This window comes from Fukomys damarensis, unplaced genomic scaffold, assembly GCF_012274545.1.
Source record: "Fukomys damarensis isolate Sample0158 unplaced genomic scaffold, DMR_v1.0_HiC HiC_scaffold_31, whole genome shotgun sequence".
Lineage (NCBI taxonomy): Eukaryota > Metazoa > Chordata > Mammalia > Rodentia > Bathyergidae > Fukomys > Fukomys damarensis.
In genome coordinates this window covers 3,097,217-3,109,367 of record NW_022900943.1, presented here as the reverse complement: position 1 = coordinate 3,109,367, position 12,151 = coordinate 3,097,217, and the positions used below count along the sequence as shown (strand labels likewise).

Sequence of the window (12,151 nt, the reverse complement as noted above, 5' to 3'; positions counted from 1 at the left end):
ATTACTCAGCCATAAAGAATGAGAAAATAGATTCATTCATAGGAAAATGGATACATATTGAAGATATACTCCTAAGTGAAATAAATAAGTCACACATGTGTAAATACCAAATACTTTCTCTGGTGTGAATAATCTGCAATAATACATAAGATCCTAATAAGATTACTGACATTTCAAAAAGGGGAGAAAGGAGCTAAAGGTGTAGGGAAGGTGGGATGAGTAGGGGAAGGGTAATAAGAGAAAATAAAAAAATGTGAGATAATGAAAAGATGGAAATAAAGTGTTTGTAGAAGGGGAGGGGAGGAGGGGGTGAAGGGATGGCTGAGGTAAGGGGAAAAAATGAGAATCAAGACTTGTCTTGTGGAGGTACAAGATCCCAACAATGATTGTAACTGTACTGTATCCCTAAAATGTACCAATAAACTCAATTAAAGCTGAAAAAAAAAAGAGTGAGGTATTATGAGCTGTTTTTAATGAGTTAGATTCTCACCGACAGTAACAATACAGCATATGGACATTCACTTCTCCAGGGTAGTCCACAAAGGCTGCATTGAAAAGAAAATACATTACAGAAGAAATAATAATACTATTCTAATACCACACCAATAGGCAGAAAAGTAATCAAGAGTATTGAAATCTGTACTTTAGTGAAATCAAGTTGAACCATAGAAGGACCAAGTTGTCCCCAGACTTCTGTAGACACTAAAGTTTGATGACTTGTTCCTGATAGCAGTCACCATTTCTTTAGGAATAGATACAATGTAAATATTACCCCCAAACAATAACATTTTTGTTGATTTGGCATTATTTATTTTCTTTTTTACTTGATCGTTTGGGTAGTTTAAGTGGGGTTTTAATTCTTTCCTCTTGCACCCACATAACTTCAGTAACTGAAAAAAATACAAAAGGATAGAGAGAAACTAGAATTGAAAAGCATGTGAGTGTGTATAGTACCCATGAGGAACAGATATTTCTATGTTGAATTAGCTCCATTTAAGGAGTAGAAAGTGGGAGAAGGAATGGAAAAAACAGGTACACAGATAGTTTCTCCTGTAGAACACGAAGTGGTGCTGCCATTCTCTTTCATTCCGATTGAGAAAAGCAGTTGGAACAGGGATGCAGTGGAGTCTCACCGTAAAAAGAGTGTGTTGTGAGGTCGAATATTAGAGGGCTTTGACTGAACTTGCAGTATCACTGAATGAACATTGAGAAATTAGTTTGGTAGTGATGATAACTTACTGTGAATGTACTTTTTGTTCTAATTATCTTTCTCTCTTTTCATCTGATATGTAATGGGAGCTTTCCTTCTGGAAATTTCAGTAGAGGATTTGAAATAACAGCAGTAGTGAAGCTCTTTCTATAGATAGGCAAATGTTAGTTTTTTTCCTATAAAAGTAAATAGTAGAAGTTAATTTTCCAAATTTCACATGTGATGCACACTTATTTTCTATTATTTTTCATATAGTTGTAGGAACAAAAGTTGGAGTGATGTGATTTACCTCTAATTCACTAAAAGTACATTAGCTTAGTTATTCAGATTATTTTTAAATATCTGATGTTCCTAGTATCACATAATTTAATTTACTAGAAATGCCTAGAATGCCAAAAGTATTAATATAAATTAAAGAAGACATGTGAAATATTTTCAGTATTTAAGGTTATTTGGAGAAGTAAAGGTGTTACTAAGCTATTTTGAACAACTTGACATTTGAAATAGTAGTGTGGACTTTGATTTTGAACAACTGTATTCAAACATATTTACAAAGCAATTTTTTAATTGTACATTAGCCAGAATTTGCATTAGCAAGAGTAAGGGCATTAAATTAATTTAAAACTTTGTAAATGTTATTGAGAGCAGCTTATCTCTTATCCATATATGGATATCCACATTTTAGTGATGAGTCTAATTTGAACACATCAGGACAGACTGGCATTTTTTGTACCATAAAAGACTGCTTAGTTAATTGCAAACCATATTTAGTATGACCTTATAACAAAGTACCACCTTACGTGTCATGCTTTGTCTTTAATGTGCATGCGGGAGCTGGGCTCATCTGTGCTAGACAACTGCATTCCATAAAGAGTTTTTTTTTTTTTCTTGATAGGCAATTAGCAGTAATTAGGAAAATTCACCTCAATAAGACGTCAACATGAGATTATTTTAAAGAGTTGAATGTCAGTGACTTAGAAAGTTCCCTGACACATAGGTATGGCATGTAAAACATGAAATGTTAATTTAACTTTTCTGCTTATTATTCATGCACAATATTATTTTGTCATTCAGACACTGCACTGACAGAGTGTATGGATGTTAAAATAGTGCTGCTAGAATAAAAAGAGGATTAATCTACCATTGGCCAATTAGCCAAAGGGTACTTGATGGTCTCTAAAGGCTACTGAAGTCTAACTACGAGCAGAATTGGTAAAAAGTCCTCTATATTACCTTCATTTGCTTGACACTTTGTGAAACATGCTGTAGGCTGTTAATAACTGCATGTGTCAGAAAATGGTTTATAAGTGAGTGATGTAGTAACAGTGGATTTTTCATAAGATATTTTGTTACATAGATAATTACATTTCTGCCTAAGACCTTTTTCTTTCGGGTTTTTGAAGTTTTTACTCTTGATGTTCTCAAGTATCATAATAAAGTAAAACTCATGCTTTAAATTTAAACTCTGTTACTTAACTTGAAAAATATTTTATCAGAAATATTAATCTTCCTAAGTACTTATATGGAAAATATGTGTGGCCTAGAAGTTAATGTAATTGTCTTGATATCTCATATAACCTTGAGTTATATGATGGTAGATTTTAATCTTGCATATGGAAATATACAGAATTTTATTTCTTTCTGCTTTATTCTCATAGAAGTATAACATTCCAAATTAAAGAATATTGACTCTATTTACCGAAGGATTATAGTGACTTTTTAGAAGGTTCTTGCCTACAAAATTCACATAGATTTTGTTAAAGTAGAATTTTTCTCTCCGTTCCTTTACATCAATTTTTATCAAAATTTATATAAAATAAAAATTAAATTTAAAAATTTTTTACCTGTACTTAAGTATGAACCAGACTAATCAGATTATGAGAATAAAAATGAACTTATTTGTATATTCAGTATTAGATATGTCATGTCAGTCTTGCAGAATTTAAGATTGGAGATTTTAGTGAATTCAAGATGGAGTACCTCCATTCATGATTGATTTCTTTAACTGTCAAACTCTTTGGTTTTCAAAAAGAGAAAGAACTATTGAAAACTGCAGAATAATTGAAGATAGGATCTGGATCTCAAAGTTTTCTGGTTACTAATGGACCTTTTCCAACACTGACCACCCAGCATTTGCCACAGCATGCACCGAAAGGAGTTCTGATGCCAAATATGTCGTCCAGGGTCCTCCCCGAACTTCTGCTCCTGTAATTGCTGCATTCATCCTCATCTTTGTCTGGGTTTTCTAGAACTTGTGTCTACTTTTCAGATCCTACTACCCCAATTAATAAATATTTTTCAAATTTTTCAAATGGTTCATTACTTTAAGTCTTTAGTCTAGTGACATAAAACTTACAGGGAAAAGTAAACTGTATCTTTGAATGCTAAAGGGTAGTTACTGTCCAGAAAAAAAAAAAAAGATGGTAGGTCCAAGTCATCTTTTATTAGAGGTGAAGACCTATCTCATGCTATTCTTTTGCTTAGGAGTGCTGCTCTTAAAGCATGTGAATAGCAAAAGCATCGGGTTGGGGATTTAGCTCAGTGGTTCCGGCACCTGCTTTACAAGTGCAAGGACCCGAGTTTGAACCCTGGTACCCCCCCAAAAAAAGCTCTTTTTACAGGCATGACAACATCTAGTGTCATGTCCACTGGATAGTACAGTTTTGAATACTTTGTTTTTTAGAAACATCAAGATCAGAGAATATAAAAAGTATATTATTTGGGAAATTATTAGGGATTATATTATTAAAAGGGCTTTTAAATTTCTAAAAATAGCTCCTTGTGAAGGCCCTGGGTTCAGTCCCCAATAACACACACACACACACACACACAAGCTCTTCTGTGTATATGGTCTTGTTTCTCCTTATAATTTTTTGCAGTGTTCCTCTTCAGACTTACTTTTCTTCAATGTTATATTTAAACTTAAAAAGTTTAACTGCTACATAAAAACATAAAATTTGTGTTATGGGGTATCATGTAATGTTTTAATACATATATACATTATTTAATGTTTAAATCAAGTTAAGCATATACTCAAGTATCATGTATTTCTTCTAGCTTTAAAAAATATATAGTATATTATTGTTACCTGTAATTATTGTACTGTTCATTTGCACACTGGAACTTCCTGTCATCTAACCGTAGCTTAGCTTCCATTGATTAGCTTTTCTCTGTCCCCCATCTCTCCCTTGGCCTCTGGTAGTCACCATTCCACTCTCAACCTCTAGGAGATCTACTTTTTATTCTGCAGGTAGGTGAGATCATGAAGTACTTGTCTTTTCTGCTTTGGTTACTTCATGTAACAGTTACATTTAAGGCTCACATTCTATCCCAGTGTTCTATTTAAATAAATACATAGAAAGTAGTTTCTAGTTTTAAATTTTTATAAATATTCTATTTTGTAGTCTTTGATTAGAAATAACTGACCATACAAAAATTAAAACAAATCCAAGCACTGATTCTGAGATTAACTTTTAGATTAAAATAGACTTCTAGAAGACTGCCGAGTTGGAAATACAGGGTTACAAGTGTACATAGGTCAGTATGCAGGTAGCCTGGTAAGTATCCTAAGTTGGTTGTAATCAAGTAAGTAGCTGTGCTTTAAAGCAAAATCACATTTCTGCTATGGTTATATAGGATTATTATATCCCTGTATTAAACAATATTTTTATCATTGTCCTCAGCTATAAGACATGTCTCAGACTGTAGTTTACCACAAAATAATAGAGGTACCCATCATGCTGCACATAAAAATCTACCAGTACTGTCACAGATATCTTGAAAATTTTGTGCTCAAAATTTCTTTCTCTAGGTAGGCAAGCATTATCTGTGTTTTTTAACAGGAAAAACAGTCACATACACAAGGTAACTCAACTGTTAGTTAATAGATTAATAGGTATGGTGGCGCACACCTGTAATTCCAACACTCAGCACTCTGCTTAGGTAGGATTGTCGTGAATTTGAGGCTACCCTGAGCTAAGTAGTGAGACCCTATCTCAAAAAAAAAAAATAGATTCAGAGAATTAGAATCTATAAATCATGATTCTTTTCTCTGTGCTTTATTTTTTTTCTTTTAAATGTAATGTAACTTTAATGTTATAAGTATCTAAACATGGAAAATAATAGAAAAATAAGCAGGCTCCTGAATAAAACAAAAAATATTAACAATTTTAAGATTATTCTTAATTTATTGGTAGATTTTACAACACAATTTTACTAGATAAGGTCACCCACCAAAGCAGCCAATCCAAGTGTGAGCAAGCTGAAGTTGTTTATACTTCATGTGTCATGTATAACATATCTGAGATAAGTAGAATTCTTGCCCTGGGCTCAATCCCCAGTGTGAAAGAAAGAAACAGAGACAAACACACACACACACACACACACACACACACACACACACACAGAGGGGTGGGGGGATGGAGGAAAGAGAAAGGAGGAGTTGAGGGAGGGGTGAGAGAAAGAACAAAAGAAGAAAAACCTAAACTGAGAAAAGTTAGTAATGGAACTTAAACTATTAGTCTAGCATTCCAAGGAATAAGCAAAGGACTTCAAACTGATGGGTTAAATTATCTACATATTCCCCTATTTTAACAAGTACTCTGCAGCATTCCTATACATACATGTATGTAATATTATAATTATGTAATATATGTAGTATTAGCGATGTTTTAACGATTATAAAGAACCTTTTAATCAAAATATATTTTGATAAAATATAAATGCGTAATAATTGTTTCTTCATTTATATTTTTATATTGTTACATTGAAGTTGAAATTGACATATGCATGCCTTTTAGAAAATATATTTATTGCTTGGTTTTTTTCCTTAGAAGAGATACATTTGTAGTTTTGGGATCTGCTAGCATGGGTAAAATCAACAGAAATATAATAGCATACAAGTATAACAAGTGAGAGAAGCCACCTGGGCTATTCATAGGGAAAAAAAGAGCCTTATCAAATTTTAGTCTCCTGTGTTGCTGGGGATTCTGCCTATACTTATAGCAATGAGTTGTCTTACAAAATTGAAATTTCACAAAGTCTAATACAGATGTAGAACATTAACATCAAAATTGAGGTACACCCTGGTACACATTTCCAAGCAAAAGCTTAACAAATATTATTAATATGCATTTTAGCTTATATGGTAATAAATTAATAGAATGTGAATAAAAGCTGCAATTATGTGTGTCTTGTTAGCACCATATAGACTACAAATAGAAATTTTAAATTTTTAATCCTTTGCTTTGGTTCTTACTGCATGTAAGGCAATTGTTTTGAGATTGTATACTATGGTAAACCTATTAATGGACAAAAATATCATCCTTTTAAGGATTTTTCATGTAATACTGGAGTTGAACCTAGGGCATTGTCACTATGTTATATCCCCAGTCCTCTTTATTTTTTATTTATTTGTTTATATTTTGTTACTGGTTATCGAACTCAGGACCTTGTGCTTGCAAGGCAGGCATTGGCACCACTGAGCTAAGTCCCTGGTCCCCTCTCTCAAGGATTTTTAATTAACGAGGGTTTAGAGATAAGGAACATGCATACTTCTGTGGGATCCAAGAGAATGGAGAAGCTACTTTGGTGAAGCAAATAAGGAGCAAAGGAAAAAAGAAGGCTTTGTGAAGAAGGAAATATTATGTTGCCCTTTTCAAGACGAGAGGTGCTTCAGGTAGAAGAAACTGTATTTAAAGTTATAGATGGGAAATGGCAGGCAAATTTGACTTCAGGTTGTGTTTAACTGAAACACAAATTGAACCTCAAGTGTTAGAAAGCTTTGATACCCTCAGACATTTGAGTTTTCTTGTTGGGTTGAAGACCTCCCTGAAGGGCTTTGAATGAGGAATTTACAGGTCAGTGCTGTTTGAGGAAGTTGTATAAAAAGTGGTAGGGAAATAAGAAAAGGGTGCTTTTCGAAGTAGTAGTAGTGAGATAAGAGGGTGTGCATAAAGAGTAACACAAAGGAATACGAAGGAATGTAATTTATAGACTGACAGCTGACTGAACATATAGAACAAATACATAAGGAGGAAGGTAGATTCAAGTTTGGACGATAACCAAGATTTTCATACTTAGGGAAATTATGAGTTCATTTTTAGATATTAACTGTTTGGTATACTTAGGACAATTCATGAATAAATGTTTCATGAAAGCCTTTAAAGCTATACTTCTAGACCATCGGCTAAAATATAGTCAAAGAAATAAATTTTTCATCAAAACATACTCTTGTTTGAAGAGTACATCAAGCCCTACTTTTGAATTCATGGCCTGAAATATTCATATTTAACCATATGCATATACAGAAACATTTAATTGTGGCTTCATTGGGAGAGTTTCTAGAAGTAGTGTTTAAATATAGTGTTAATACCTAAATAATATATCAGTTTGTATTACTGTGTACTTTAGCTGCATCTCTTGCTGTGCCTAATAGTAATCATAACAAAGATTCTCTTCCCTTCCGAGAGATGTGTCATTTTGTCTGCTGGTCTCTTATGTTAGACACTGCTGTAAGCTTTGGAGGAGCAGCATTGCACTTACCCTCTTGAGGAGCTCTGAGTCGCTATGCTGCCGCAGTTGGGTGACATCCTGCTGCTTGCAGGGAGGCTCAAGGCTAACATTGACAGTTACTTTTACACTCCGTGAAAATGTTAGTAGTATGTCACTTAGCAAATATGTATATTATTAAAAATTCAGATGTTAGGAATTTAATGCAGTTTTACCTCCACATTATAAATGAGAGTTGTCAATTATTGATCAAGTACATAAAATTGAGCAAGTTTGTTTGCATGCTATTTACTTGAACTAAATCCCTAACGAGCCCCATCTGCTAATTGGACTGAACATTTATGTTGCTAAATGGGAATCTTTTGGCTGCTATATAGGGTAGTAAGACCTACCCAGTGGAATAAACAACTTTTGCCAAGTTAAGTGCATCAGACCTGAAGTCAGAGTTATCAAGTCTATGAATCTCTGACTCATCGATGTATATGTGAAGAGAAAGAAATTGTTCAACCTGAAGACTGGGTACAGCTGCTTTATTTTGTTGAAATGTATAAGCCTTACAACTCTAGCAAAAGGGAATAAAGAGGGTAGAATTTTTGTAAAGTTCTTATAATAATTATTTTAGTGAGTAATTTTTTTCCTCGGAATTTTTCTACCTGTGGAATTTTATGCTGACAATTGTTAGACTAACTGTAGTTACTCTTATATTTATTTTCTTTTTTTAAGAAGCTAACTTTGAATTTGGCTGGGCTTCGGAAAGAAAATGAAGATCTACTTAAAAAATTGGAGTCCTCATCCGAAATCACAAGTTTGGCAGAAGAAGTTGCCCAAGTAGCAGCTCCATGTGTATCAGTTACGTCGCTGGGCTCCTCAAGGAGCGTGGGTTTGGGAATGAAGCGGCTGCAGTGCGAACTAAAGGTGATTAATAGGAAGTTTGTTAAGCACGAAAACATATTCAAACACTGCATCCTCAGACAAGTTTATATCAGCATTAATTTACTCTAGTAAAGGTAAATTGGTGTAAATAATCCAAAAAGTGGTACTACTTTTACGTCATTATGTAATTTTAACCTGGTAGATTCTTATCTGGTAATTCATGGTACTGTTCTCTTAACAAAATGACCAGGAACGATGAAATCCTAGTTTAGGAGCTAATGGTAATTGACCATTGTCTTCTCCAACATGTGACTCTTCTCTGTTCTGCGTGCCCGCCTCGACCGAACAGAACAGTCGGGTCTGGAGTGCTGACCGTTGCACCGTAGACGCACCTTGAACCGTAGCCTTCACGCTGCGGGGTACGTGGAGTTCCTCTCACCTCCAGGCTCTGACCTTCTGTCTTTGGTCCTTAGTAGGAAATGAGAAGGGAAGCGAGGGGAGGGAGGGGAACAGAAGTCAGAGGGAGATTGGTTTCGTAGATTTCAGCCAGCTGAACAGAGTGGGGTGAACACACAGTGTTCCTGTGTTTATAGGAATTACGTGTACGTCCAAGCGCAGCAGCCAGCAACTTAAAAGTAAGGCTGACACCTCAGTGTAAATAGAATTATCGGAAATGGGATTCATGAGTTTTAATTGGAAAGTCCATTTTCATATTCCTTAAAGCAAACTTGTTTGTTTTCCATGTTTGATTATTTTCTTCATTAGGGTGATTGGTAGTTGGAAAATAAAAGGCAAGGTATGCCGGCACATAACTAATGGGAGTCACTAGAAAAAAGTCAGATTATTAGGGCACATAGTACACCGAAACGGAATGAGAATGACTGTCAGAATACTGAATTGTCAAAAAGCTTTTCAGTTGTTTTCAATCAAAAATATTTTTTTAGTGTAGGATTATTAATAAAGTAGGATAAATTTAAAATAAGTGAGTGTATGATTCTGCTTTGTTAATAATAGGTATAAAACTGGCATTGATTGAAATGTTTCTTGAGCATCATCAGATAATTTTTACATGTAAAACATGCCTTAGCATTTTTTAAGTCCAAACCCCTTATATTAATGTTAGAAATATTAGATAAATAATTGTTCAAATGTTGGACATGTATCTTCTCTTGAAAGATGTTTTTGTCTCCGAAAAGGTGCATGAAATGTACAAATTAAGCATTTTAGTGTTTAGATTTCATGTGCATGAAGGTAAAATCATTAAGATGTTCTTTGATCTTATACTACACAGATTACAGTTCAATTCTGTGCTCAAGTCTTTTTGATCTTAATAAATTTTTTTTACATATATAAAACAATGTTTGATCCAGAATTATCTGACTTAAAATTTTTAAGTTAATAGCTTTAAATTGATTTATATTTTACTATTTGATTTTCTTGACTATAAATAGGCTAACAGAAATTTAAACTGGCTGATAATAGATTCATTTTGTATGCATAAATTATTTGCATTATAATATTTTTCCAAGTACACATTTTCAACTATGTGCAGTGTATTTATTTTGTTTTAGACAAGTGTAAGCAAGAAAGCGGAGACATGAGAGGCTGAAAGCACTTTAGTTTAACTGCGCATGTCTGACCTGGTCTCTGAGAACACCGACCAGGCTATGTAGAGACAAAAAGGCTAAATACTTACTTTTATCTTGTTTCATGTTTCATATACAAATTTCCTCAAAGAAATGTAAATACATAATACTCTGCTACTAAAAATTTGTTTCAGTATTGTAGTTTGCTAGGACTGCCATAGCAAGATACCAGACAAGACGGTTGAAATATAAAACAACGTTTGTTTTCTAGGACTTCTGGACGTTGGAAGTCCAAGATCAAGGTGTCAACAGTGTGGTTTGTTTTCCCCCAGGCCTCTTGGCTGGTAGCTGGCTGTCTTCTCACTTCATTTCCAGTCTTCCCTCTGTGTGTCTCCACGCCCCAGTTCCTTCTTTATAGAGCCTCCTCATGCACTCTGAGAGCCCACCCTAAAACCAGCTCACCTTAATCACCTTTTGTAGACCCTCTTTCCAATGCAGTTGAATTCCGAAGTGCTGGACATTAGGTGAGGACTTAGCATATATATTTAGGCAATAGAGTTCAGCCTGTAAGAGGTATCAAACCACTAGACAGTGATTATCTAAGAAGTAACTTATGTTTGTACTGATTTAATGCTTCAGTGAGAAAGTTGCTTAGATTTAAATCAAAGATCTACATGCATTTTTTTCATTTTTTGTTTTTTGAGACAGGGTCTCACTATGTAGTTGAGTGTGACCTGGAACTCACTATGTGGCCCAGGCTGGTCTCAAACTCACAGCGATCCTCCTGCCTCAGCCTCCTGAGTGCTGGGATTACAGGTGTGAGCCACCATCCCCGGCTGCATTTTTTTCATTTTATACAATGTTTTTTCTATGTAACCTCTTGTGTGCACTTTTCAGATGTCCCAAGATCATCCAGTGACATTACAGTGCTCATGTGCATTTTCTGTCTTCATGTTTACCCAGTTTAAATGTTTTCTCAATATATGCACCTTTATAGATTATAAGAATTGCTTCTGTTAAATATACATATATAGCTTTTTAGTTTTTTACACAATCTAGGTAAAGTAACACTTCAGTTTATATTGTGATTTTTTACTTCCTGACCCTTAAAGAGTATTTTATATGTATTACTATGTTCTCTTCCATTTTGCCAGTAAATTAATAATAGTGAAAAATAGTTTTTAAACTACAGTTCCTGCATATATAATCTATCATTAGGCTGATTCAAAATATTTTAGAAAGGTTAATTTTCATCTCAACCTTGTAAGGTAGGTTCTTTTATTACCTCTGTGTTACAGTTGAGAAACAGATGAAAAAATAAGTTAATTGTCCAAGTTCACACAGCTACTAAGTAGGAGAGCTGAGAACAGAATTTAACCATCTGGCTTCAGAGTCCATGTTTTAATCATTAAGTTATGCAAACTTTTAAAAAATTTCAGTAAACTTATTGTAGGAAAATGCTGACATTGATGGGTACTTACCACCATGATGTTTTTGATGTATGTGTTTTACCCAAGATTTTAAGTCATGTAGGCAAGGAATGAACAGTGGTAAAATAATGGATTTGACCATTTTTTGGCTGCTAACTTCGTGTGGGACCAAGTTACAGGAATATCTTAACTTCTGTAAAGGTCTGATGCAGGAGTGCCTTTGCACCCATCTCATAAGAATTTTATTTTCAGTTTTTATATTTTTTTAGTCCATGTTTGCAGTGCATAATGATTATGTTCCTCATAGGGAGCTGTACATGTGTATGACACCTCTTAATTCTGTTTTTTCTTCTTTTTCCCCTCCCCTCTTGCCCCTCTTTCATCTTTTGTTCCCCTTCACTTTTGCAAAATATCTCTATTTCCTATTATCTTTTATTTTGCTCTTTATGTTTTGGGGTTTTCATGTAAGAGATATGATGCAATATTTAGGTTTTTTGTCTCATTTATTTCAGTTAACATTATGGTGTCAAAGTAGGTCTATT

General features: G+C 34.2%; 1 protein-coding gene across 1 annotated transcript in view; it reads left to right on the top strand.

The window, feature by feature from the left end:
* The window catches only part of Cntln (centlein), a 285,607-nt gene that overhangs the window by 223,721 nt on the left and 49,735 nt on the right, over nt 1-12,151 (top strand). Inside the window, exon 19 of the mRNA XM_033757653.1 lies at nt 8,444-8,635. Within this exon, the coding sequence (XP_033613544.1) occupies nt 8,444-8,635 (192 nt within the window). The remainder of the gene's footprint in view (nt 1-8,443; nt 8,636-12,151) is intronic.